General features: G+C 38.3%; 1 protein-coding gene across 1 annotated transcript in view; it reads left to right on the top strand.

Moving 5' to 3' along the window:
• TAF4B (TATA-box binding protein associated factor 4b) overlaps positions 1-23,008 on the top strand; it is a 150,420-nt gene that overhangs the window by 38,336 nt on the left and 89,076 nt on the right. The window contains exons 9-10 of the mRNA XM_008066117.2: positions 1,082-1,217; positions 1,892-1,997. Of these exons, the coding sequence (XP_008064308.2) occupies positions 1,082-1,217; positions 1,892-1,997 (242 nt within the window). The remainder of the gene's footprint in view (positions 1-1,081; positions 1,218-1,891; positions 1,998-23,008) is intronic.

Genomic DNA, 23,008 nt, shown 5'->3' on the forward strand with positions numbered 1-23,008 from the left:
AGGAGTTTAGTTCTAAATAGTTCACTATCAATAGCTGGCTCAAACACATAATGACTGTTTTCACTTTGAAGTGACAAAATGACACTCTACGATTCTTTTGCTTTGATGCTACAAGTAAGGCCCTGCTATTACTTTAATTTCTCTTCCTTTATTCCCAACCCTCACCCTCTTGATTTCTTGAATGGTTTTCCTCAAGAATGCCTTAGCATTTTCACTTTCCAAATGGCTTAAGAAAATACTTCTAAATGACACTTAAGTCCTTATCTTTTAGAGCTACATTTTGAGATATTCATGGGTAAAAAGATAGGTTGGGCGCAGTGTCTCACTTGCAATCCCAGCACTTTGTGAGGCCGAGGAGAACGGATTGCTTGATCTCAGGTGTTCAAGACCATTCTAGGCAACATAGCAAGACCTCACCCCTACAAAAAAATAAAAAACTTAGCTGGGCATTGTGGTGCTCACCTGTAGTCTAAGCTATCTGGGAGACTGAAGCAGAGGGATCACCTGAGCCCAGGAGGCCAAGGCTGTGGAAAGCAGTGATTGTGCCACTGCACTCCAGCCTGGGTGACAGAGTGAGACTCTGACTCAAAAAAAAACCCCCAAGAAATATTTATGGATAAAAAGATATATCTGAGATTTCCTTTAAAAATAATTGAGGGTCAGGGAAGTGGAGAGGTGTATAGATGAAATAAATTTGACCAAGAATTAATTATGTTGAAGCTGGGTAGTGGTATAGGTGGTTTCATTTTATTCTTTCTACTTTTGTGTATGTTTGAAATTTTCCAAGATAAGTTAAATGGAAATAGGATTCATATGGATATTTAAATTGAGCACTGTGGAATGTAAGTATAAATTCCACTCTAGAAAATAATGGTTAATGTGTACGACAGCTGTGTTTTTCGCTTTTGAACAAGATAATTTTACTGCATACAGATTTAAATTTTAATTGGCATTCTTATTATGCTAAGATAAAGGCATATTTAAGGCTGGGTGAGCACAATCCATTGTTAAAACTGAAAGCTTGTCCTTTTCTAAAGCTACATAAGTTAAAAGACTGTATTGACTGTTCTCATTGTTTCAGGTAGTTCAGTGTCCTTCTGGAGGCATTGCAAAACAAGTGACTACACTTTCCCATTCCTCAGCATTGACCATCCAGAAACCTGGACAGAAGACGATGCCAGTGAACACTGTCATACCTACCAGTCAGTTTCCTCCAGGTAAACACTGTCCCATCCCAGCCCTATTACACGGGTTTCAGAACATGAAAAGGGTTTCCCATAACTTGGTTGTTGTTGTATTAAGAGAAGAGAGATTTGGTCCTTTAAAATTGGCACCTGTGAGAGAAGACTGAAAGAGAACTCTTTTTTGTACATACAGATACTTTGTAAGGGTTATATGTTAGTTTGGAATAAAAGGGACAACCACTCCTAATATTCCGTAATTAGGTACAATAGTCTAGTAAATAAGGACTTTTTGACTCATAAAATTTGCTGTAGTTTTATTTTTTTCTTAAAATATAGTTCTTTAAGCTTGGAAATCAGGCTTACATATGTAAGGTAAAACTTTTATGTGTTTTTAAAATACAGCATTATAAAATATTAACATGTTTTAGTCACCTTTTGTTGATGATTTTTAAAAATAATATTGCTAATTCTGTAGGCAGCTTGAGACCATCTAAAAAGAAATGGAGATATCTTTATTTTATAAGATCATTTCTTATAAGGGAAGTATATTCGTTGTCATGTTTGAATTTAAGCATTGTTCTAAGGCAGCTTGAAGTTTTTTCTGATTATTCTATATATATTAAAAACTGTTGTCCTGAATTTTTCCTAATGTGGTACGATTGCTTTTTTTGTAGTCTACTTTTTTCTTTCTTGTTCTGTTTTTATAGCTTCCATTCTAAAGCAAATTACTCTGTCTGGAAATAAAAATTTGTCGCTTCAAGCATTTCCTATTCAGAAAAATAAAATAAAAGAGAATGGAACAACATGCTTCAGGTAAAGAAAATAAACAGTCAAACTTAGTTTAAGGATGTAATATTTTTTTAAAAAGGGAGAGATGATGGAATAATACCTTGATAAAATAGATATAGTGATGAGGCTAATAGTACTTTATTGAGTATAATTTATAAACAATAAAGTACACAACTTTTAAATGAGCTCAATGAATTTTGTCAAATATATTTACTTGTGTAATCATAATCTAGATCAAGAAACTGAACGTATCCATCACGTTTATGCACTTTTCAGATCTATTACCTTCATCGTCTGCCTCTGGCAGCTGCTGTTATTATGTCCATCATCATATATCATTTTTGTCTATTCTTGAACTTCATATAAATGGAATGTTACATTATTATCTATTCTTTTGCATTTGACTTTTTTTTACTCAGCATGCTTTGAAATCATTTGTGTCATTTTGAATATTAGAAGAGGATTCTTTTGTATTGCTGAGAAGTATTTCATTTTATGGAATTAAATTTGTTTATCCTACTTGCTATTGATGGACATTTGGATGGTTTCCAGTTTTTGACAATTTTATATATAATGCTTCTATAAGCATTTATATATAGCATTCTGTGTGAACATATTTTTTGTAGAAAATATCTAGGAAGGTGTTTGGTTACTCATTATATAAATGTGTGTGTGATTATGTAAGAAACTACCAAACTTTTAACCAGAGTGACTGCACTGTTTTGCATTTCCACCAGCAATGATAAGAGTTCCAGTTGCTCTTCAGCTTTGTCAGTAATTGATATTCTCAGGTTTTTTTAACCGTTCTAATAAGTATATAAGTAGTTATTATAATTGTGCTTTTAATGTGCATTTTCCTAATGCCTAAGATAAGGATCATCTATTTTTATGCTTATTTATTATCCATGTGTCTTCATGGGTGAAGCTTGTGTCCAAATCGCATGCCTGTTTTTGTTTGTTGCATCGATTGTTTTCCTGTAGTTGAGGGGTTTTTTTTGTTTGTTTGTTTTAAAATAGGGTCTCTCTAGCTCACCCAAGCTAGAGGGCAGTGGTATGATCATAGCCCACTATAGTCTTGAACTCCTGGGCCCAAGTGATCCTCCCACCTCAGCCTCCCCAGTAACTGGGACTATAGGTATATGCCACCATGGCTGCCTAATTAAAAAAAAAAATTTGTAGAAATGGGGTCCCAATATGTTGCCTAGGCTAGTGGTTGGATTTTAGAGTTTTTTAAAAATATATTTAAGAAGCCGGGCTCGGTGGCTCAGCCTGTAATCCCGCGCCTTTGGGAGGCTGAGGTGAGTGGATTGCCTGAGCCCGTGGGTTCGAGACCCGCCTGGGCAACGAGACCTCATCTCTGCAATAAATCAAAAAATCAGCCGGGCATGGTAGCGCATGCATGTAATTCCGGCTACTCGGAAGGCTGAGGCGGAAGGATCACCGGAGCCCAGTAGGCGAGGCTGCGATGGCCGGGAGCGGCCACTGCACTCCAGTCTGGGCAACAGAGTGAGACTCCAACTCAAAAAAAATATCTATCTCTCTATCTATCTAAATATATATATATATTTAAGATCTAACTCCTTTAAATTTCTAAATATATTTAAATTCCTAGTCATTTGCCAGATAAATAGTTTGGAAATATTTTCTTTGTTACATTTTATTTTCTTTTTATTTCAATCGTTTTAGGGGTTTGAGGGTACAAATAGTTTTTGGTTACATGGTTGCATTGTATAATGGCAAAGTCTGGGCTTTAAGTGTACCTACCAACCCCACCTGTGCACATTGTACCTGATACGGTGATTTTTTATCCCTCCACCCCGGCCCATAATTCCCCTTCCAAGTCTCCAGTGTCCATGATAGCATTCCATATGCCTTAGTTTAGTTCCCACTTATACATGAGAGCATTGTGGTGTTTGGTTTTCTGTTCTCGGTTACTTCACTTAGGATGATGTTCTCTAATTCTATCCAAGTTGCAGCAAAATATATTCTTTCTTTTTTTTTTTTTTTTTTTTTGAGTTGAAGTCTCACTTTGCCGCCCAGACTGGAGTGCAGTGGTTGCTCCCAGCCACCGCAGCCTCGACCTGCTGGGCTCCGGCGATCCTTCTGCCTCAGCCTTCCGAGTAGCCAGAACTACAGGTGTGTGCTATCACGCCCGGCTAATTTTTTGATTTATTGTAGAGGTGAGGTCTCGCCAAGTTGCCCAGGTGGGTCTCGAGCCCGCGGGCTCAGGCAATCCACTCACCTTGGCCTCCCAAAGCGTGGGATTTCAGGCTGAGCCACCGAGCCCAGCCTATTTCATTATTTTTATGGCTGAATAGTATTCCATGGTGTATATACACCACATTTTTATTATCTGCTGATCTGTTCATGGGTATTTAAGTTAATTTCACATCTTGGCAATTGTGAATTGTGCAATATGCATGCAAGTGCAGGTGTCTCTTTTGTATAGCAATCTCTATTTTTTTTTTTTGAGCTGGAGTCTCACTCTTTCACCCAGACTGGAGTGCAGTGGTTGCTCCCAGCCACCGCAGCCTCGACCTGCTGGGCTCCGGCGATCCTTCCGCCTCAGCCTTCCAAGTAGCTGGAACTACAGGCGCATGCTGCCACGCCCGGCTAATTTTTTGATTTATTGTAGAGATGAGGTCTCGCCATGTTGCCCAGGCGGGTCTTGAACTCGCGAGCTCAGGCAATCCACTCACCTCAGCCTCCCAAAGGCGGGGGATTACAGGCTGAGCCACCGAGCCCGGCTTATTTTTTTAATCAAGTGATAGATTTACTTTTAGCTCTTTGAGAAATCCTGATATCGATTTCCACAGAGGTTGTACTAATTATACTCCCACCAACAGTGTATAAGTGTTCCCCTTTCACCACATTTGTGCCAACATTTGTTGTTTTTCGATTTTTTTAGTAATGGTTATTCAGCTGGGTGTGGCGGCTCACGCGTGTAATCCCAGCACTTTGGGAGGCAGAGGCAAGAGGACTGCCTGAGCCCATGGGTTTGAGACCAGCCTGGGCAACATGGGGAGACCCTGTCTCTACAATAAGTCAAAAAATTAGCAAGGTATTGTAGTTTCAGCTACTTGGAAGGCTAAAGTGAAGGATTGCCTGAACCCAACAGGTATAAAGTAGTATCTCATTGTGGTTTTAATTTGAATTTCCCTGGTGACTAGTGATGGTGAGCATTTTTTTAATATGTTTGTTGGCCATTTGTAATCTTTTGAGAGATGTCCATTCATGTCATTTGCTCACTTGTTTTGAGGCAGAGTCTCACTCTGCCACACAGGCTGGAGAGCAGTGGCATATTCATGGCTATTGTAACCTCGACCTGCTGGGCTCAGGCACTCCTTCTGCCTCTGCCTCCCAAGTAGCTGGGACTACAGGCACGTGCCACCAAGTCTGGCTAATTTTTTGATTTATTGTAGAGAGGAGGTCTCACTAAGTTGCCCTGGCTGGTCTCAAACCCCTGGACTCAGGCAATTCTCTTGCCTCAGCCTCCCAAAGTGCGGGACTATAGACTTGAGCCACTGCACCCGACCATTTGCTCATTTTTTAATGGAGTTATTTGCTTTTTGTTCTGATTTGTTCGAGTTCTTTGTTGACTCTGGTTATTAGTCCTTTGTCAGATGTATAGTTTGTAAATATCTTCTTTCATTCTATTGGTTGCCTATTTGCTCTATTGATTATTACTATTGCCATGCAGAAGCTTTTTCATTTAATTAGCTCTAACTTATTTATCTTTGTTTCGTTGTATTTCCTTTTAGAGTTTTAGTCACAAATTCTTTGCCTAGACCAATGTTCAGAAGAGTTTTTCCTAGGCTTTCTTCTAGAATTTTTATGGTTTTGAGTTTGACATTTAAGTCTAACCTACCTTGAGTTAGTTTTTTATATATGGTAAGAGATAGGGATAAAGTTTCATTTTTCTGCATGTAGCTATCTAATTTTCCAAACACTGTTTGTTGAATAGTGTGTCTTTTACCTGGTGTATGGTTTTGTCTCTTTGTCCAAGATTGGTTGGTTGTAGGTATTTGAGTTTATTTCTGGATTCTCTGTTCTATTCCATTCTGTATGTCTACTCTTGTGCCAATACCATGCTGTTTTTGGTTACTGTAGCCTTGTAGTATAATATGAAGTCAGGTAATATAATGCATCCAGCTTTGTTCTTTTTGCTTAGGATTGCTTTGGCTCTTTTCTGTTTATTTATTTTTTTGTTGCCCTATGAATTTTAGGATTATTTTTGCTAATTCTGTGAGAAATCTGTGAGAAATTCTTTGAGAATAGTTTGACAGAGATTGTGTTGAATCTGTATGTTATTACTTTAGGTAATACGGTCATTTTAACAATGTTGATACCGCCAATCCATGAACATGGGATATTTTTCGTTTGTTTATGTCCTCTACAATTTCTTTGATCAGTGTTTTGTGAGTCTCCTTGTAGAGATCTTTCACCTCCGTGATTAAATAAATTCCTAGGTATTTTAACTTTTGGACTGCTCTTGTAAAATGAAATTGAGTTCCTGATTTGATTCTCAGCTTGGTCACTGGTGGTGTATAGCAGTGCTGCTGACTTGTGTGTGTTGATATTGTATCCTGAAACTTTACTGAATTCATTTATCAAGTCCAGGAGTCTTTGCAAGTGTTTAGAATTCTTTATGTATATGACCATATTGTCGGCATACAGAGATAGTTTGGTTTCTTCTTTTCCAATTTGGATATAGTTATTTATTTTTCTTGCCTGATTGCTTTGGCTAGGACTTCTGGTACTATGTTAAATAGGAGTGGTAAAAGCGGGCATCCTTGCATTGTTCTGGTTCTGAGGGAGAATGCATTTAACTTTTCTCTATTCAGGATGATGTTGACTATAGGTTTGTCAAGTGTGGCTTTTAGATTTTATTTATTTTATTATTCTATGCCTATTTTATTAAGGATTTTTGTTGTTAAGGGATGATGGATTTCATCAGATGATTTTTCTGTCTTAAAATGATTATTTGATTTTTGTTTTTAATTCTGTTTATGTAGTGGATTGTGTTTATTGACTTGTGTATGTTGATCATCCTTGCATCCCTGGGATATTGATCATGGTAGATTATTTTTTTACTTGCTGTTAATTGTGATGGATTTTTTTTCTTTTATGTACTGTTGAATTTGGTTTGCTGGTATTTTGTTGAGGATTTTTGTGTCTATGTTCATCAGGGATATTGATCTGTAGTTTCCTTTTTTTGTTATATTTATTCTTGACTTTGATATTATGGTGATAATGGCTTCCTATAGTAAAATAGGGAGAATTCCCTTCCTTTTAGTCTTATGGAATAGCTTCAGTAAAATTGGTACCAGTTTTTCTTGGAAAGCCTGGTAGAGTTTGACTATGAATCCTTCAGGTCCTGGATTTTTGTTGTTGTTGTTGTTGTTGTTAGGAGACTTAATTACTGTTCCAAGCTTGCTACTTATTATTGGCCTTTTCAGGGTTCCTGTTTCTTCATCATTCAAGGTTGGGAGTTATGTGCATCCAAAATTTGTACATTTCCTCTAGGTTATCTAGTTTGTTTGCATAGAGATGTTCATAAGTATCTAGGATGATCTTTTGTATGTTTGTTGTTTCAGATACAATGTCTTCATTTCATTTCTGATTGATATCATTTGAATCTTCTCCCTTTGTTTCTTAATCTTCCTAGTGGTAAAGCAGTTTTGTTTATCATTTCAAAGAGTCAGCTTTTTGTTTTACTGATTCTTTGTATTTCTTTAAGTTTTAATTTCATTTAGTTTTGCTGTGGTCTTCATTATTTTTTTTCTTCTGCTAGTTTTGGGTTTGGTTTATTTGTCTTTTTCTAGTTCCTTGGGGTGTAACATTAGGTTGTCAGTATGTGATTTTTCAGTCTTTTTAATGTAGGTCTTAAGCACTATAAATTTTCCTTGAGTTCACAGCTTTGGCTGTGTCCCAGAGATTTTGATAACGATGTTGTCATTGTCATTCACCTCAAGGAATTTGTAAATTTCCATCTTGATTTTATTGTTCACCCAAAGATCATTCAGGAGCAGATTGTTTAATTTTCATATAGTTGTTTGGTTTTGCAAGTTCCTGGGGTTAATTTCAAGTTTTAGTCCACTGGTTTGTAAAGTTGCTTGATAAGATTTTGACTTTTAAAAAAAATTTATTGGGGGGGAGGGAGATGGGTTTAACAGTAGCAAATATCTGTCTGGGAACGGGGAAACACCTCATATCAACAGGGTGCCTGAATGAAACGTAATTGTATACCTAACCCTTAACTGTACCCCACAACATCATAATAAAAAAAAAATTTATTGAGACTTGATTTATGGTCTGTCTTGGAGACTGTTCCTTGTGCTGATGAGAAAAATGGATATTCTGTAGTGTTGGGGTGGAATGTTCTGCAGATGTTTAATTCCATTTGTTCTATGGTCTAATTTAGCTCCCGTGTTCTTTTTGGTTGACGTTCTGCCTCGATGATCTATTGTCAGTGGAGTGTTGAAATCTTCCACTATTATCGTATTGCTGTCTTTTTTTTTTTTTTTTAGGTCTAGTAGAATTCGGTTTTTTTGAAGCTGGGGGCTCCCATGTTAGGTACATGTATGTTTAAAATTGTTACATCTTATTTTGAATTGATTCCTTTATCATTATTTAATATCCTTCTTTGTCTATTTTCAGTGTTGTTAATTTAAAGTCTGTTTTTTTTTCTGAGAATGGCTACTCCTGCTCGTTTTTGGTTTCCGTTTGCATGGAACATTTTTTTCCACCTATTTACCTTGAGTTTGTTGGAGTCTTTGTGTGTTAAGTGGGTCTCTGGAAGGCAGCAAATTTTTGGGTTGTGTTTTTTTTTTTTTTAATCCATTCTGTCAATCTGTATATTTTAAGTGGGTCATTGAGACTATTTATATTCAGGGTTAATAATGATATATATGATACTATTCCATTCATCATGTTAGTTGTTACCGAGTTGTTGTTTTTTTTCCTCTATTGTGTTGATGTTCGTTATCTCTGTGTGCTTTATGATATCCAGTGTTTTTAACTGGTGCATGTCAACCTTTTGTTTCAATATTTAGAATTCCTTTGAATATTTCTTGTAGAGCCGGTCTAGTAGAGACAAATTTTCTCAGCACTTGCTTGTCTGAGAAAGACTTTATTTCTCCTTTATTTATGAAATATAATTTTGCAGGATATAAAATTCTTGGCTGACTATTATTAGTCTGTTTGAGGAGATTGAAAATGGGGCCCCAATCCCTTCTGGCTTGTTAGGGTTTCTGAGAAGTCTACTGTTAGCTTGATAGGCTTATCATTGTAAGTTATTTGATGTTTTTGTCTCACTGCTCTTAGAATTCTTTCCTTCACATTAACTTTGCATAATCTGATGACTATATGCCTTTGGGATGATGTTTTTGCAATGAATCTTCTGGGGGTTCTTGGGCTTTTTGAATCTGGATGTTTAAATCTGTGGCAAGGCCAGGGAAGCTTTTATTAATTATTCCCTTAAATAGGTTTTCGAAAGCTATTGTTTTTTCTTTCTCAGGGATACCTGTGATTCCTAGATTTGGACATTTTACATAATCCCACATTTCTAGGAGACTTTGTTTCATTCTCTTGATTCTTTGTTATTGTCTGGGCTAATTCAAAAGCCTTGACTTCAAGTTCTGAGATCCTTTCTTCTACTTGTTCTATTCTAGTGTTAAGATGTTCCACTACATTTCTTTTTCCTTTTTTCTTTTTTTTTTACTCTTTGGAAAATGTTTCACTCATGTTCCAAATAGTTGTGTTTTTTTTTTTTAATTTCTTTATACTTGTTTTCACCTTTCTCTTGGATATCATTGAGCAATTATATAATCAACCTTTTGAATTTTATCTCCTAGAATTTCAAGGATTTCATTTTGAGTAGGCTTCATTGCTGTGGAGTTTAATGTGATTTGCTGTGGTCTTTTGGGGGTGTTGAAGAACTCTGTTTTTTCACGTTGTCATAATTATTTTTCTGGCTTCTTTTTGTTTGGGTAGATTATTTCTTCTTACTTGATGCTGACAGGGGCCTGAGGCAGGCGCTGTAGGGTTCCTTGGTTATATATAACTTTGGTGTGATGAGTTTCTCAATTGCAAAGTGTGTGGCACTGTATTTGGTACCTGTACAGGCACAAGGCATTCTGGGTGGTTGGGTGGCTTGAAATAGTGGTGTTAGGTGGGGTCTGGGATCAGACCTTAGTATAAGCTGAGGTATTATAACAGATATGCTGTGCCTGTTGATCTCTGTACAGGAAGTGGTACTTGCTGCAGAGAGCCAGTTGCAGTGGTGTCTGTGGGCTTTCTGCTGCGTCTGCGTTTCCTAAAGAATGTGCCCAGCCAACCTAGGCAATGGGTGGGACTGTGGGGATTACCCAAGTTCTCTATTTTAAGCCTTCGAGAGGGATGGGGAGGAAGGGGTCCCCACCTGCATGTTCTGTGTGCTACCCCAGTGGGGATTTTGTGGAGTCTGGCCACTGAGTACTTCTGCCGTGCTGTGCACAAACAATACAAAAGAGTTTACATGGAAAATAAAAGATTGCTAGGGCAGAGTCCCATCCAGTTCTTCTGCTTTAGCCTCAGGCAGTCTGCCTTCAGAATGTAGAAGTGTGGCTAGCCCCAGGTTTTTTCATAGGCGCATGCCCCAGGCAGTAACTGTCTGCCACAGTGGAATTTGCCCTTGGGGCAAATGAAAGTGTCAGGTCTTCCTGTTCTCTTCCAGTCTGGGTAGAAAGCAGCCAGCATCAAGTGTTGGTTTTATGCAAAATGGCTGCTGGAGCTTCTCAGGGCTTTTTTTCCTTTATTTATCTCATTTTGCTCGTGGGTTTTGGCAGAGCATGGTTGTGGGTTAGACTGTTTCCCATGAGGGACTGGATTCCCATGAGGCTCAGAGGGCCTTCAGAGCCTGTAACAGGAGTATATAACTTCTGGATTCCCTCCACTTGCCTCCTTTGCTGCATCCAGAGGCTACTTGTGGTTTGTGCGGTGATTCAGGTGAGTCTGGCTAGTCCAGACCAAGCTAATCGGTTTGTCACTTCTTTGCTTTCTGTGGATTTTATTGCTTCTCTGGTGAGTCATGGGGTATGCTGGTCTCCTTCCTCTCTGAGTGCTGAGGAACTCTCTCTGTTTTGGTTTACTCTGTCAGAGAAACACATTCTAACTGCTTCTCATGGGCCATCGTAATTCTGTCTTCATTTCCTGGCATCCTTCCTACAGATCTCCCAGTCCTTGGAGATCATAGCATGACAGAGACAGCTGCCGAGCCACCTTGTCCTCCTGGAGAGTAGGAGATCAATCAGAGGAGACCTTGAGTATGACATCCTTTTTCATTATCTTAATAGGGTCTTTCCCAGAGCAAAAGCATTTATTTATTTATTTGAGTCTGGATCTCACTCTGTTTACCAGGCTGGATAGCAGTGGCTCAATCACGGTTCACTACAGCCTCAAACTCCTGAGCTCAAGGAATCCTCCTGCCTCAGCCTCCTGAGTAGCTGGGATTACAGGTGTGTGCCACCACACCTGGCTGATTTTTTTTACCTTTTTTGTAGAGGCAAGTTCTCACTATTTTGCCTAAGCTGGACTCACATGCCTAGGCTCAAGCAATTCTCTGACCTTGACCTCCCAAAGTGCTTAGATTACTGGCATGAGGCACCATGCCTGGCCAAAAGTTTTTAATTTAATCAAATTCCAGTTCATTAATTTATTCTCTGGTAAATTATTCTTTTCTAAGAAACATTTATGTGACTTGGGTTACTAGGATTTTCTCTTATACTTTGTTCTAGAGGTTTTACAGTTTTAGATTTATCTTTTTTAAAATTGTCATACTTTAATTTCTACCTATTGACTATAGAAAAATCACTGTTTACATATTTTCTCTACTTTCCCCCATTTTAGTTGCATAATTCCTTTGCCACAGCATTTAACATTATTTGTGCCTTATTCTTCCTTCCTCATCGCCTGCATTATAGTTGTAGGTCTACTTTTACATGAATATATTAAATGTACACCTTCAGTGCTGGTCTCGGTCATCCCTTGTTAGGATGAAGTTCATCTACAGGTAGATTCCCCAGAAAAGACTCACAGGTATAGAATTTTCTAAGTTCTTTTACACTAAAACTGTGTTTCAGTGTTTTTGATTATTGAAGGAAAGCTTTGCTGGATATGAAATTAATTATTTTGTATTGCATTTTTAACAATTGCTGCTTTATTATTGCCTTGATTTGTATATTGTTATGCAGTCTTTTTGTCTCAAGGCCTTAAGGATTTTTTTTTTTAATATCATAGTTTTGCCCTAGGATGTATTATGAAGATGATTGATCTGGCTTAATTTTTCGGTTCCCATTTGGCCCTTTCAATGTGTAGGTTCTGGTCTTTTGTATGTTTTGGAAAGTTTTCTTGGGTTACAGTTTTAAATAATAGTTCTTGTTCATTGTTGACTGTATTTTTTTTTTTTTTTTTTTTTTTTTTTTTGAGTTGGAGTATCACCCTGTCGCCCAGACTGGAGTGCAGTGGCCGCTCCTGGCCACCACAGCCTCGACCTGCTGGGCTCCGGCAATCCTTCTGCCTCAGCCTTCCGAGTAGCCGGAATTACAGGCATGCACTACCACGCCCGGCTGATTTTTTGATTTATTGTAGAGATGAGGTCTCGCTGCCCAGGTGGGCGTCGAACCCACGGGCTCAGGCAATCCACTCACCTCAGTCTCCCAAAGGCGTGGGATTACAGGCTGAGCCACCGAGCCCGGCTGAATGTGTTTTTTTTCTTTAGGGACTATGATAGTATGGATTTTATTTCTTTTGCCTCTCTTTCATTTCCATTACTTTGTCTGGACCCTTTTTTTATTCTTTGTTTATCTAATTTTGTTCTCTTGTTGTTTTTCCGACTTTCTTCAATGTCTCATTTTAAATAAGGTTTTGTTTGCATCGATTTGCCCTTGGAAACCTGTTTGGTTTTTTGTTTGTTTGTTTGTTTTGCAGTACTCTAAATTTAGTGCTTTTGCATCTTTGGTGCTTCTCCCTCTTTTTTTGTGTGCCCTGCTTATCTCCCCAGGAACCTACACATTTGAAGTATGCCAGTTTAAATTGCGTATAGACCATGCTTTGGTTTACCAGAACACTTCCTCACTTGGGATGTACTTAGTTTTCCTGCAGTTCTTTTGCCCATCACTGGCTCTCCCCTGTCTCTTCTCAGCTTTTTCAGTCTGTTTTGCTTGCTTTCAAACCTTGAGGCATGGGATGGGGGAGTGACTGGGCCCAGAGGATGAAAAAGTATGCATGGAGTTTGTTGTTTTTCATTTATAAATATTTGGAAGTTTAAATTTTATTTGTTTTCAAGGTATGCTGAGACTGTGGTTATTGTTATAAGTTTTTGAAAGAAATATTGAAGGACTGTGATCTAGGCAGTCAACATTGTTTTCCAATTCAACGAGTAGTTACAAAAAGCTAAATCCATGATCAAGTGCTACCATCAACATACATAGAATATTTTCAATACCCCAAAAGATTTCCTTGTGCTCCTTCCCAGTAAGTTTCCATGTTATATCCTAGGCCGTAGACAACCACTGATCTGCTTTCTTCTATCATTGTAGATTGGATTTGTCTATCCTTGAGTTTTGCTGAAGTCAAAATAAAAATGTAGTAGTGAATCTCTAAATTTAACATTTTATTTGGGAAGAAAGAATTGCTGTGCGGTATATACACAGAGACCAAGTGGTCTTTGGTATGTCCTAAGAACAAAGAGAAGGTTGGAGGTTTTATGAAAAAGAGTAACCGGGCTGGGTGTGGTGACTCATGTCTATAATCCCAGCACTTTGGGAGGTTGAAGTGGAAGCATCTCTTGAAGTCAGGAGTTTGAGACCAACCTGAGCAACATAGTGAGACCCTGTTTCTACAAAAATTCAATAAAATTAGTTGGTGTTGTTTCACACACCAGTAGTCCTGCCTGCTCAGGAGGCTGAGGCAAGATATAGTGGTGTCACAGCATTCCAACCTGGGCAACAGAGTGAAACCCTGTCTCTAAAAAAAGAAATGTTAAGTATTCTTTGAGAAAATTCTTTGGCACTAGTAAGGTCATAGGAACTGGTAAACTCTGTCTGGTGAGTGATAGTGGTAGGCAAATTAACTGTGAGTTGCAGTAAGTTATCTCAGCAGTTACAAATAAAATTGGTTTCAGGTTACAATAGGCAGTTTCAGCACCTGTACTTCCAGAGAACCACATATTTAGAGCAGTGTTTTATGTCCAGAATGCTTTTGGCTCCATGGGCTCTGAACTGTATTTTAGTTGGGTATGACAAGAATGACTCAATTTGTATGATCAACTTTCACACATCATATAATTTGTATTCTTGTCTCTGACTTCCTTTGCTAGCATAATGTGTTTGATATACATCCATGCTGTTGCTTGATTTCACTTTTTCTTGCTGACTAGTATTCCTTTTTTAAAAAAATTTAAAATTTTATTGATTTATTTATTTTAAAGATGTGGGTTACAATTCAGGGTTAGGTATACAAATGGTCATTGTATATAGGTAGAGTTTGGGCCTCACTTTGGTCCCCCACTTCACCTGGTTTGATGAAGTGTGCTCCCCTGTTCCCTCCCCTGAAGTTTCTTATAGTATTATGATAATTGTTCAGGGTCTGCTTATGATTGAGAACCTGTGGTACTCTGTTCTTTGTTTCTGTGATAGAGCACTGAGTATTACAGACTCTAAATCCTTCCATGTTGCTGTGAAGTTCATAATTTTGTGCTGTTTTATGACTGCATAATGTTTCATCATGTAAGCCGGGCTCGGTGGCTCAGCCTGTAATCCCGCACCTTGGGAGGCTGAGGTGAGTGGATTACCTGAGCCCGTGGGTTCGAGACCCGCCTGGGCAACTTGGTGAGACCTCATCTCTACACTAAATCAAAAAAATTAGTCAGGTGTGGTAGCACGCGCCTGTAGTTCCAGCTACTTGGAAGGCTGAGGCGGAAGGATTACCAGAGCTCAGCAGGTCAAGGCTACGGTGGCCAGGAGTGGCCACTGCACTACAGTCTGGGCGTCAGAGTGAGACTCCAACCCAAAAAGAAAAAAAATATATATATTTCATCATGTATATGTATCACTTTTTTTTTTTTTGAGTTGGAGTCTCACTCTGTCGCCCAGGCTGGAGTGTAGTAGCACGCTCACGGCCATACCAGTGTTGACCTGTTGGGCTCAGACAATCCTTCCACCTCAGCCTTCCAAGTAGCTGGAACTATAGGCGTGAGCTACCATGCCTGACTAATTTTTTGATTTATTGTAGAGATGAGGTCTCACCAAGTTGTCCAGACTGTTCTCCAACCCGTGGGCTCAGGTAATCCCTTCACCTCAGCCCCCCAAAGGCTGGGATTACAGGCTTGAGCCACGGCGCTCGGCAATGTATCACCTTTTTAAAAAATTCAGTCTACTTTCAATGGGCAGCACGGTTGGTTCCATGTTTTTGCTGTTGTGAATAGTGCTGCAATAAGCATGCGTGTGCAGGTATCCTTTTTGTAGAATGATTTGAATTCCTCTGGGTATATTCCCAGAAGGGGGATTGCTGGGTTGTATGGGAGGTCAATTTTTAGATCTCTTAGGAATCACCATACTGTTTTCCATAGAGGTTGTACTAGTTTACCTCCCAACAACAGTGTTTAAGTGTTCCCTTTTCCCTGCATCCTCTCCAGTGTCTGTTTTTTGAGTTATTGATGATGGCCATCCTGACTGGAGTTAGGTAGTATCTCAGTGTGGTTTTAATTTGCATTTCTTTGATGTTTAGCGAGGCTGAGCATTTTTTCATCTATCTGTTGGCTGCTTGTGTGTCTTCTTTTGAGAAGTGTCTATTCGTATCTTTTGCCCACTTTTTAATAGAGCTGCTTGGTTTTTTTTTTTGAGATTAGAAAATATAGTTTATTTAGAAAGTAAATTGTAGGGGGGGTTCACATCCCCAAGGGAGGGGAGGGGGCTAAAGCTTAAGAAAAAATGACCTGGCCACATCTCAAAGAGCACATGGCCACACCACAGCTTAGCATGGCAATGGCTGATTTTTTCTTTTCAGCATGTTTGAGTTCCTTGTAGATACTAGATGTTGGGCCTTTGTCAGATACACAGTTGGCAAACATTTTTTTTTCCCATTCTGTGGACTGTCTCACTGCTCTCTTGATGGTATCTTTGACCTGGCAGAAGTTTTTTAGCTGATAAGGTCCTACTCATCTATCTTATCTCTTGTGCCACAGGCACTTGGGATTTTTATCAGAAATTGGTTACCAGTTCCAATTTCCATAAGGGTGTCTTTTGTATTTTCTCAAGTTCTTATAGTTTGAGATTTTACATTTAGGTTTTTGATCCATTTGTGGTTGATTTTTTGTATAGTGATAGATAGGGGTCTTTTAAAAATCTTCTGAGTGTGGTCAGCCAGTTTTCCCGTCACCATTTGCTGAATAAGTTCTCTTCTCCACAGTGTTATTGGAGGCTTTGTCAAAGATGAGTTGGTTGAGAAATTGAGGTTTTGCTTCTGGAATCTCTATCCTGTTCTGTTGGTCTATATGCTTGTTCTTGTACTAATACCAGGCTGCTTTGATTATTGTGCCTTATAATAAAGTTTAAAGTCTGGAAGTCTGATACTTCCCACTTTGTTTCTTTTGCAGAGGATTGTTTTGGCTATTTGTGGTCATTTATGATTCCATATGAATTTCTGTATTGTTATTTCCAGGCCTGAGAAGAATAAATACTGGTAATTTACCGGTTATTGCATTAAATCTGTAGATTGTCTTGGGTAGGATGAACATCTTAACAATGTTGATTCGTTCAATCCATGAGCATGGAATATTTTTCCACTTGTTTGTGTCATCTTTGATTTCTTTGAGTGGTGTTTTATAGTTTTTGTTGTAAAGGTCTTTCACGTTTCTGGTTAGGAAGATGCCGAGGTGTTTCAATTTTTGTGGCAATTGGGAATGGGATTGTGTTTTTTATTGGTTCTCTGCCTGTTTGTTGGTGGTGTATAAGCATGCTACTGTCTTTTGCATGTTGATTTTGTACCCTGAGATTTTGCCAAAGTTCTTTATCAGTGCAAGCAGGTTTTTCACAGATTCTCTTGAATTTTCAAGGTATAGAATCATATCATCAGCAAAAGGAGGGCTATAACTTGATTTCCTCTTTCCTTACTTGGATTCCTCTTTCCTTACTTGGATACCCCTGATTTCCTTCTCTTGTCTGATTGCTCTAGCTCAGACTTCCAACACTATGTTGAACAAGAGGGGTGAAAATGAACAGGCTTGTCTAGTTCCAGTTTTCAGGGGAAATTCTTACAATTTTTTTTCCATTAAGCAATACGTTGGCTGTAGGTTTATCGTAGATGGCTCCTACTGTTTTGAGGTACGTTGCCTCTGTGCCTAGGTGTTCAAGGGTTTTTATTAAGAAGGGATGCTGGATTTTATCAAAACTTTTTTCTGCATGTAATGATATATAATTATTTGATTCCTATTTTTACATCTGTTGATGTATTTAATTACATTTATGGCCTTGCAGTTGTTGAACCAGCCCTGCATTCCAGGTATGAAGCCTACTTAGTCTTGGTGGATGATTTTTGAGATGTGTTGTTGGATCTAATTTGCTAGAATCTTACTGAGTATTTTTGCATATATGTTCTTCAGGGATATCGTCCTGTAGTTCTCTCTCTTTGTTGGATCTTTACCTGGCTTGGGTATCAGTATGATGTTAGCTACGTAAAATAACTTGAGGAGAGTTCCATCTTTTTCGATTGTCTGGAATACTTTCAATAGCATTGGTATCAGCTCCTCCTTGTATGTTTTGTATAACTCCGTTGCAAGGCCTTCTGATCCAGGACTTTTTTTGTGGGTAGTTGTCTTCTTTTTTTTTTTTGAGTTGGAGTCTCACTCTGTCACCCAGACTGGAGTGCAGTGGCCGCTCCTGGCCACCACAGCCTCTACCTGCTGGGCTCCGGCAATCCTTCTGCCTCAGCCTTACGAGTAGCCGGAATTACAGGCATGCGCTACCACGCCCGGCTGATTTTTTGATTTATTGTAGAGATGAGGTCTCGCTGCCCAGGCGGGTCTCGAACCCGCGGGCTCAGGCAATCCACTCACCTCAGCCTCCCAAAGGCGCGGGATTACAGTCTGAGCCACCGAGCCCGGCTTGGGTAGTTATCTTATGGTGCAGTCTATTTCCTGTGTTGTTATTGGTCTGTTAAATGTCTCAGTTTCAATGTTTCAACTTTGGGAGGTTGTGTGATATCAGAAAGTCCTCCATTTCATTTAGGTTTTCAAGTTTGTTTCCATACAGGTGTGCATAATAATCTCTGATCATTTTTTGAATTTCTTCAGGGTCTGTTGTGATTTGATCTTTTGCATTTCTGATTGTGTTTATTTGGACTTTTTATCTCTTTTTCTTGGCCAGTCTGGCTAGGGATCCATCAATCTTGTTTATCCTTTCAAAGAGCCAACTTTTTGTTTCATTGATTTTTTTTTTTTCCTATGATATTTTTGTCTTCTATGTCCTGTATTTGGGTTTTTATTTTGGTGATCTGGATTCTTCTGCTGAAGTTAGGGTTTTGCTGATCTTATCTTTCTAGCTCTCTTAGGCGATTTGTTAACTTGTGATCTTTCCATTTTCTTGATGTGTGTTCGTAAAAAAGTGAATTCCCCTCTCGGTACTGTTTTCATGGTATCCCAGAGGTTTTGGTAAGATGTGACTATTCGTTTGTTTCCAGAAATCTTTTAAGTTTTGCTTTGATTTCTGTGTTGACTCAGGAGTTGTTCTGCATCATGCTATTTAGTGTCCATGTCTTTGTAGGTTTTGGGATAGCTTTGTTGATGTTGAAAAGGACCATGGCAGTATTTTGATCTTATGCAGTTTGTTTATGCTCGATTTATGTCTGAGGCTGTGGTGAATCTTGGAGTATATTCCATGTGGAGATGAGTAGAATGTATATTCCAAGGTTGTTGGGTGGAGTGTTCAGTAGGTATCCATTAAGTCCTTTTGATCAAGTGTTAAGTTGAAGTTCTGGATCTCCTTGCTGATTTTTGCCTCAATGATCTATTCAGGGTTGTTAGTGGGGTATTTAAGTCCTCAGCTATGATAGTGTTTGAATCAATGTCTTTTTTTAGTTTACCTAGAAGCTGCTTTATAAAGGTTGGTGCTCCTATGTTGGGTGCATATATGTTTAGGATGGATATTTCTTGTTGATGGACTGAACCTTTTATCATTATGTATGACCTTCCATATCTTTTTAATTTTTTGATAATTTAAAGGATATTTTGTCTGATATTAAGATCTCCATTCCTGCTTTCTTTTGTGTTCCGTTCACCTGATAAATTATTTTCCATACTCTTAGTGTACATTCTAGTGAAATGAGTTTCCTGAAGACAGCATGTTGTTGCAACATTTGTTTTTATCCAGTTTGCCATTCTGTCTTTTCAGTGGTACGTTCAGTCCATTCACGTTCAGGCTATTTATTGAGACGTGCAAGTTTATCCTTGTCATGATGTTCTTTTAGGGTTGGTTGTTATTGTCTGTGCATCTGTTTGTTGGTTTTCTTTTGATATTTGACCTAGTAGGTGTGTGGTTTTTCACCCTTTTTCCTGTATTCTTGGGAAGAGTGGGATCATTCTTTTTTTTCTTCTGTGTTTAATACTTCCTTAAGCTTTTCTTGTAGAGCTGATCTAGAGGCTGCGTAAACTCTTAGGAATGAATAGTATTCCATTATATGGTTATATTGCTTTTGTTTTCATGGAATTGTTTATCTGTTGATGGATATTTGGACTGTTTCCATGTTTGGCAGTTAGTAATAAAGTTGCCGGCAACATTTATGTCCATGGCTTTGTGTGGACATTGGTACTCCCTTTACTTCTGTAGATATATAAGAATAGAACTGCTGCGTCATATGGTAAGTATATATGTTTGACTCTATAAGAAACTGCCAAGCTATTTCCTAAGTGGTTATACCATTCCCACCAGCAAAGTATGAAATTTTGTTACAGTTCCTCTACATCCTTGTCAACAAGGATGTCAAGTTTTGGTATGTAGTTTGTAGCTTATTATGGCTTTAATTTGTATTTTTGTAGTGGCTAATGATGCTGAGTGTATTTCCATGTCCTTTTTGCCCATTTGTATGACTCCTTTGGGAAATATTTGTTCAAATATTTTGCTTGCTTTTTGTTTTGTTTTGTTTTAAGAGACAGAGTCGTGCTCTGTTGCCTAGGCTGAGGTGCAGTGGCACAATCATAGCTCACTGCAGCCTCTAACTCCTGGGCTCAAGCAATCTTCCCACTTCAGCCTCCCAAGAAGCTAGGACTACAGGTGTACACCACCATTCCTGACTAATTTTTTGAAAGGTAGGGTCTTGCTGTGTTACTCCGCCTGGTTTCCTGGCCACAAGTGATTCTTCTCCCTTGGTCTACCAAAATGCTAGAATTAAAGGTGTGACCCACTGCCTGTTTTTAAATTGAAGGTTTTTGTGGTGAGTTTTTTTGACATCTGTTTGAGATGATAATAGATTTTTCTTATTATTCTAATATTGTGAATTACATTGATTTTTAAGAAATTTTTTAATGCTCTTGCATTCTTGGATAGCAACCTTTTTATTTTTGTTAAAGGTTTTGTGTTTATATTCATGAGGGATTTGGGTCTATAGTTTTGTGTTTTTATAGTGTCCTTGCCAGAGTTTGCTATTGTGGTTATGCTGTCTTAAAAAAATGAAAACTTGGCCAGGCCCGGTGGCTCAGCCTGTAATCCCGGTGCTTTGGGAGGCCGAGGTGAGTGGATTGCCTGAGCCCTCAGGTTCGGGACCCACCTGGGCAACTTGGCGAGACCTCATCTCTACAATAAAAAAAAAAAAAAATTAGCCAGGCGTGGTAGCACGTGCCTGTAGTTCCAGCTACTTGGAAGACTGAGGTGGAAGGATCACCGGAGCCCAGCAGGTTGAGGCTGCGGTGGCGGGGAGTGCGTGCCACTGCACTCCAGTCTGGGCAACAGAGTGAGATTCCAATTTTAAAAAAAAAAAAAACATTAAAAAAATGAAAACTTTCCTTCCTGTGTCTTAAGATTTTGTGTAGAATTGATATTATTTCTTCCTTAATTGTGGGAATGAAGTGACCCTTGAAACTACACGAGTCTTTGTTTTCTTTGTAAGAAAGTTTTTGTTATGGAAATCAGTTTCATTGATCGATATAGTGCTATTTAGATTTTTGATTTCATCTTAATACCATTTCACAAAGTTGTATTTTTTTAAGGGTTTTGTACATTTAATCTTAGTTTTCAACATTTATTGACATGAAATTTTTACTAATACTTCCTTTTTAAAAAATGTGTATCGATTTTGTAGTGGCAGTGTAGTATAATGCATTTGTCAAGGATTTTGTTTTTCTTTATAATTGATTTTTTACGCATGAATTTGTTAATTTTATTCCCTTATCCTTTTAATGTATATAAAATTTGTAGTGATATTTCCTCTTTTCATTGCTAGGATTTTATCAATGTTGTTAATGTTTTAAATTTTTAAAATTTTATTTTAAAGATGTGGGGCACAATTCAGGGTTAGGTATACAAACGTTGATTATGCAGGTACCCTTGTTGATGAGGTATACCCCTTCCTCCCCTAGCAGTTTCCCACTACTGCCAATCCCTTTCTTATAGTATTATAATTGTTCAAGGTCCACTTATGAGTGAGAACATACGGTACTCTTTACTTTGTTTCTGTGATAGATCACTGAGTATGATCTAAATCCATGCAAGTTGCTGCGAAGTCCATATGTTTGTCCTTCTTTATGACTGCATAATATTCCATTGTGTATATGTACCACATTTTTAAAATCCAGTCCAGCTTCTATGGGCAGCTGATTGGTTCCATATTTTTGCTGTCATGAATAGAGCTGCAACAAACATGCGTGTGCGGGTATCTTTTTTGTAAAATGATTTGAGTTCCTCCGGGTATATTTTCAAAAAGGGAATTGGTGGCTCATATGGAAGGTCAATTTCTAGTTCTTTCAGAAATTGCCACACTGTCTTCCAGAGAGGTTGTACTAGTTTGCAATCCCACCAGCAGTGTAGAAGCATTCCTTTTTCTCCGCTTCCTGATCAGTACCTGTTGTTGTTTATTTTATTAATGATGACCATTCTTACTGAGGTTAGGTGGTATCTTAATGTGGTTTTGATTTGCATTTCTCTGATGATAAGTGAAGCTAAGCACTTTTTCATGTGTCTGTTGGCTGCCTGTATATCTTTTAAGAAGTGTCTATTAGTGTCTTTTGCCCATTTTTTTATGGGGTTGTTTGTTTATTTCCTTTTGGCACATTTGTGTTCCCTGTAGGTCCTAAATGTTAGGCTTTTGTCAGATATACAGTTGGCAAATATTTTTTCCCATTCTGTGGGCTGTCTCGCTGCTCTTTTGATGGTTTCTTTTTGCTTTGCAGAAACTCGTTAGTTTGATGAGGTCCCACTTGTCTATCTTATTTCTTATGATATGGGCACTTAGGGTTCTGATCAGGAATTGGTTGCCAGTTCCAATTTCCATAAGGGTGTCTCCTGCACTTTCTAAGATACTTATAGTTTGAGGTTTTATGTTTAGGTCTTTGATCCATTTAGAGTTAATTTTTGTGTGTATGAAATTTAGGTTTGCTTCCAGAATCTCTATCCTGTTCCATTGGTCTATGTGCCTGTTCTTGTACCAAATACCAGGCTGTTTTGATTACTGTAGCCTTAAAGCTTGAAGTCTGGAAGTGTGATACCTCCTGCTTTGTTTCTTTTGCTAGGAACTTTTTTAGCTATTCGTAGTCATTTGTGTTTCCATATGAATTTCTGTATTGTCATTTCCAGGTCTGAGAAGAGTGATGTTGGTAACTTAATGGGTATTGCATTGAATCTGTAGATTGCCTTTGATAGGATGGACATCTTAACAATGTTGATTCTTCCTATCCATTAGCATGGACTATTTTCCTATTTGTTTGTGTCTTCTTGGATTTCTTTGAGCAGTGTTTTTTACTTCTCATTGTAAAGGTCTTTCACTTCTCTGGTTAGGAAGATGTCGAGGTG

This window comes from Carlito syrichta, unplaced genomic scaffold (assembly GCF_000164805.1).
Source record: "Carlito syrichta isolate Samal-C Ts95f unplaced genomic scaffold, Tarsius_syrichta-2.0.1 Scaffold308846, whole genome shotgun sequence".
NCBI classification, from domain to species: Eukaryota; Metazoa; Chordata; class Mammalia; order Primates; family Tarsiidae; genus Carlito; species Carlito syrichta.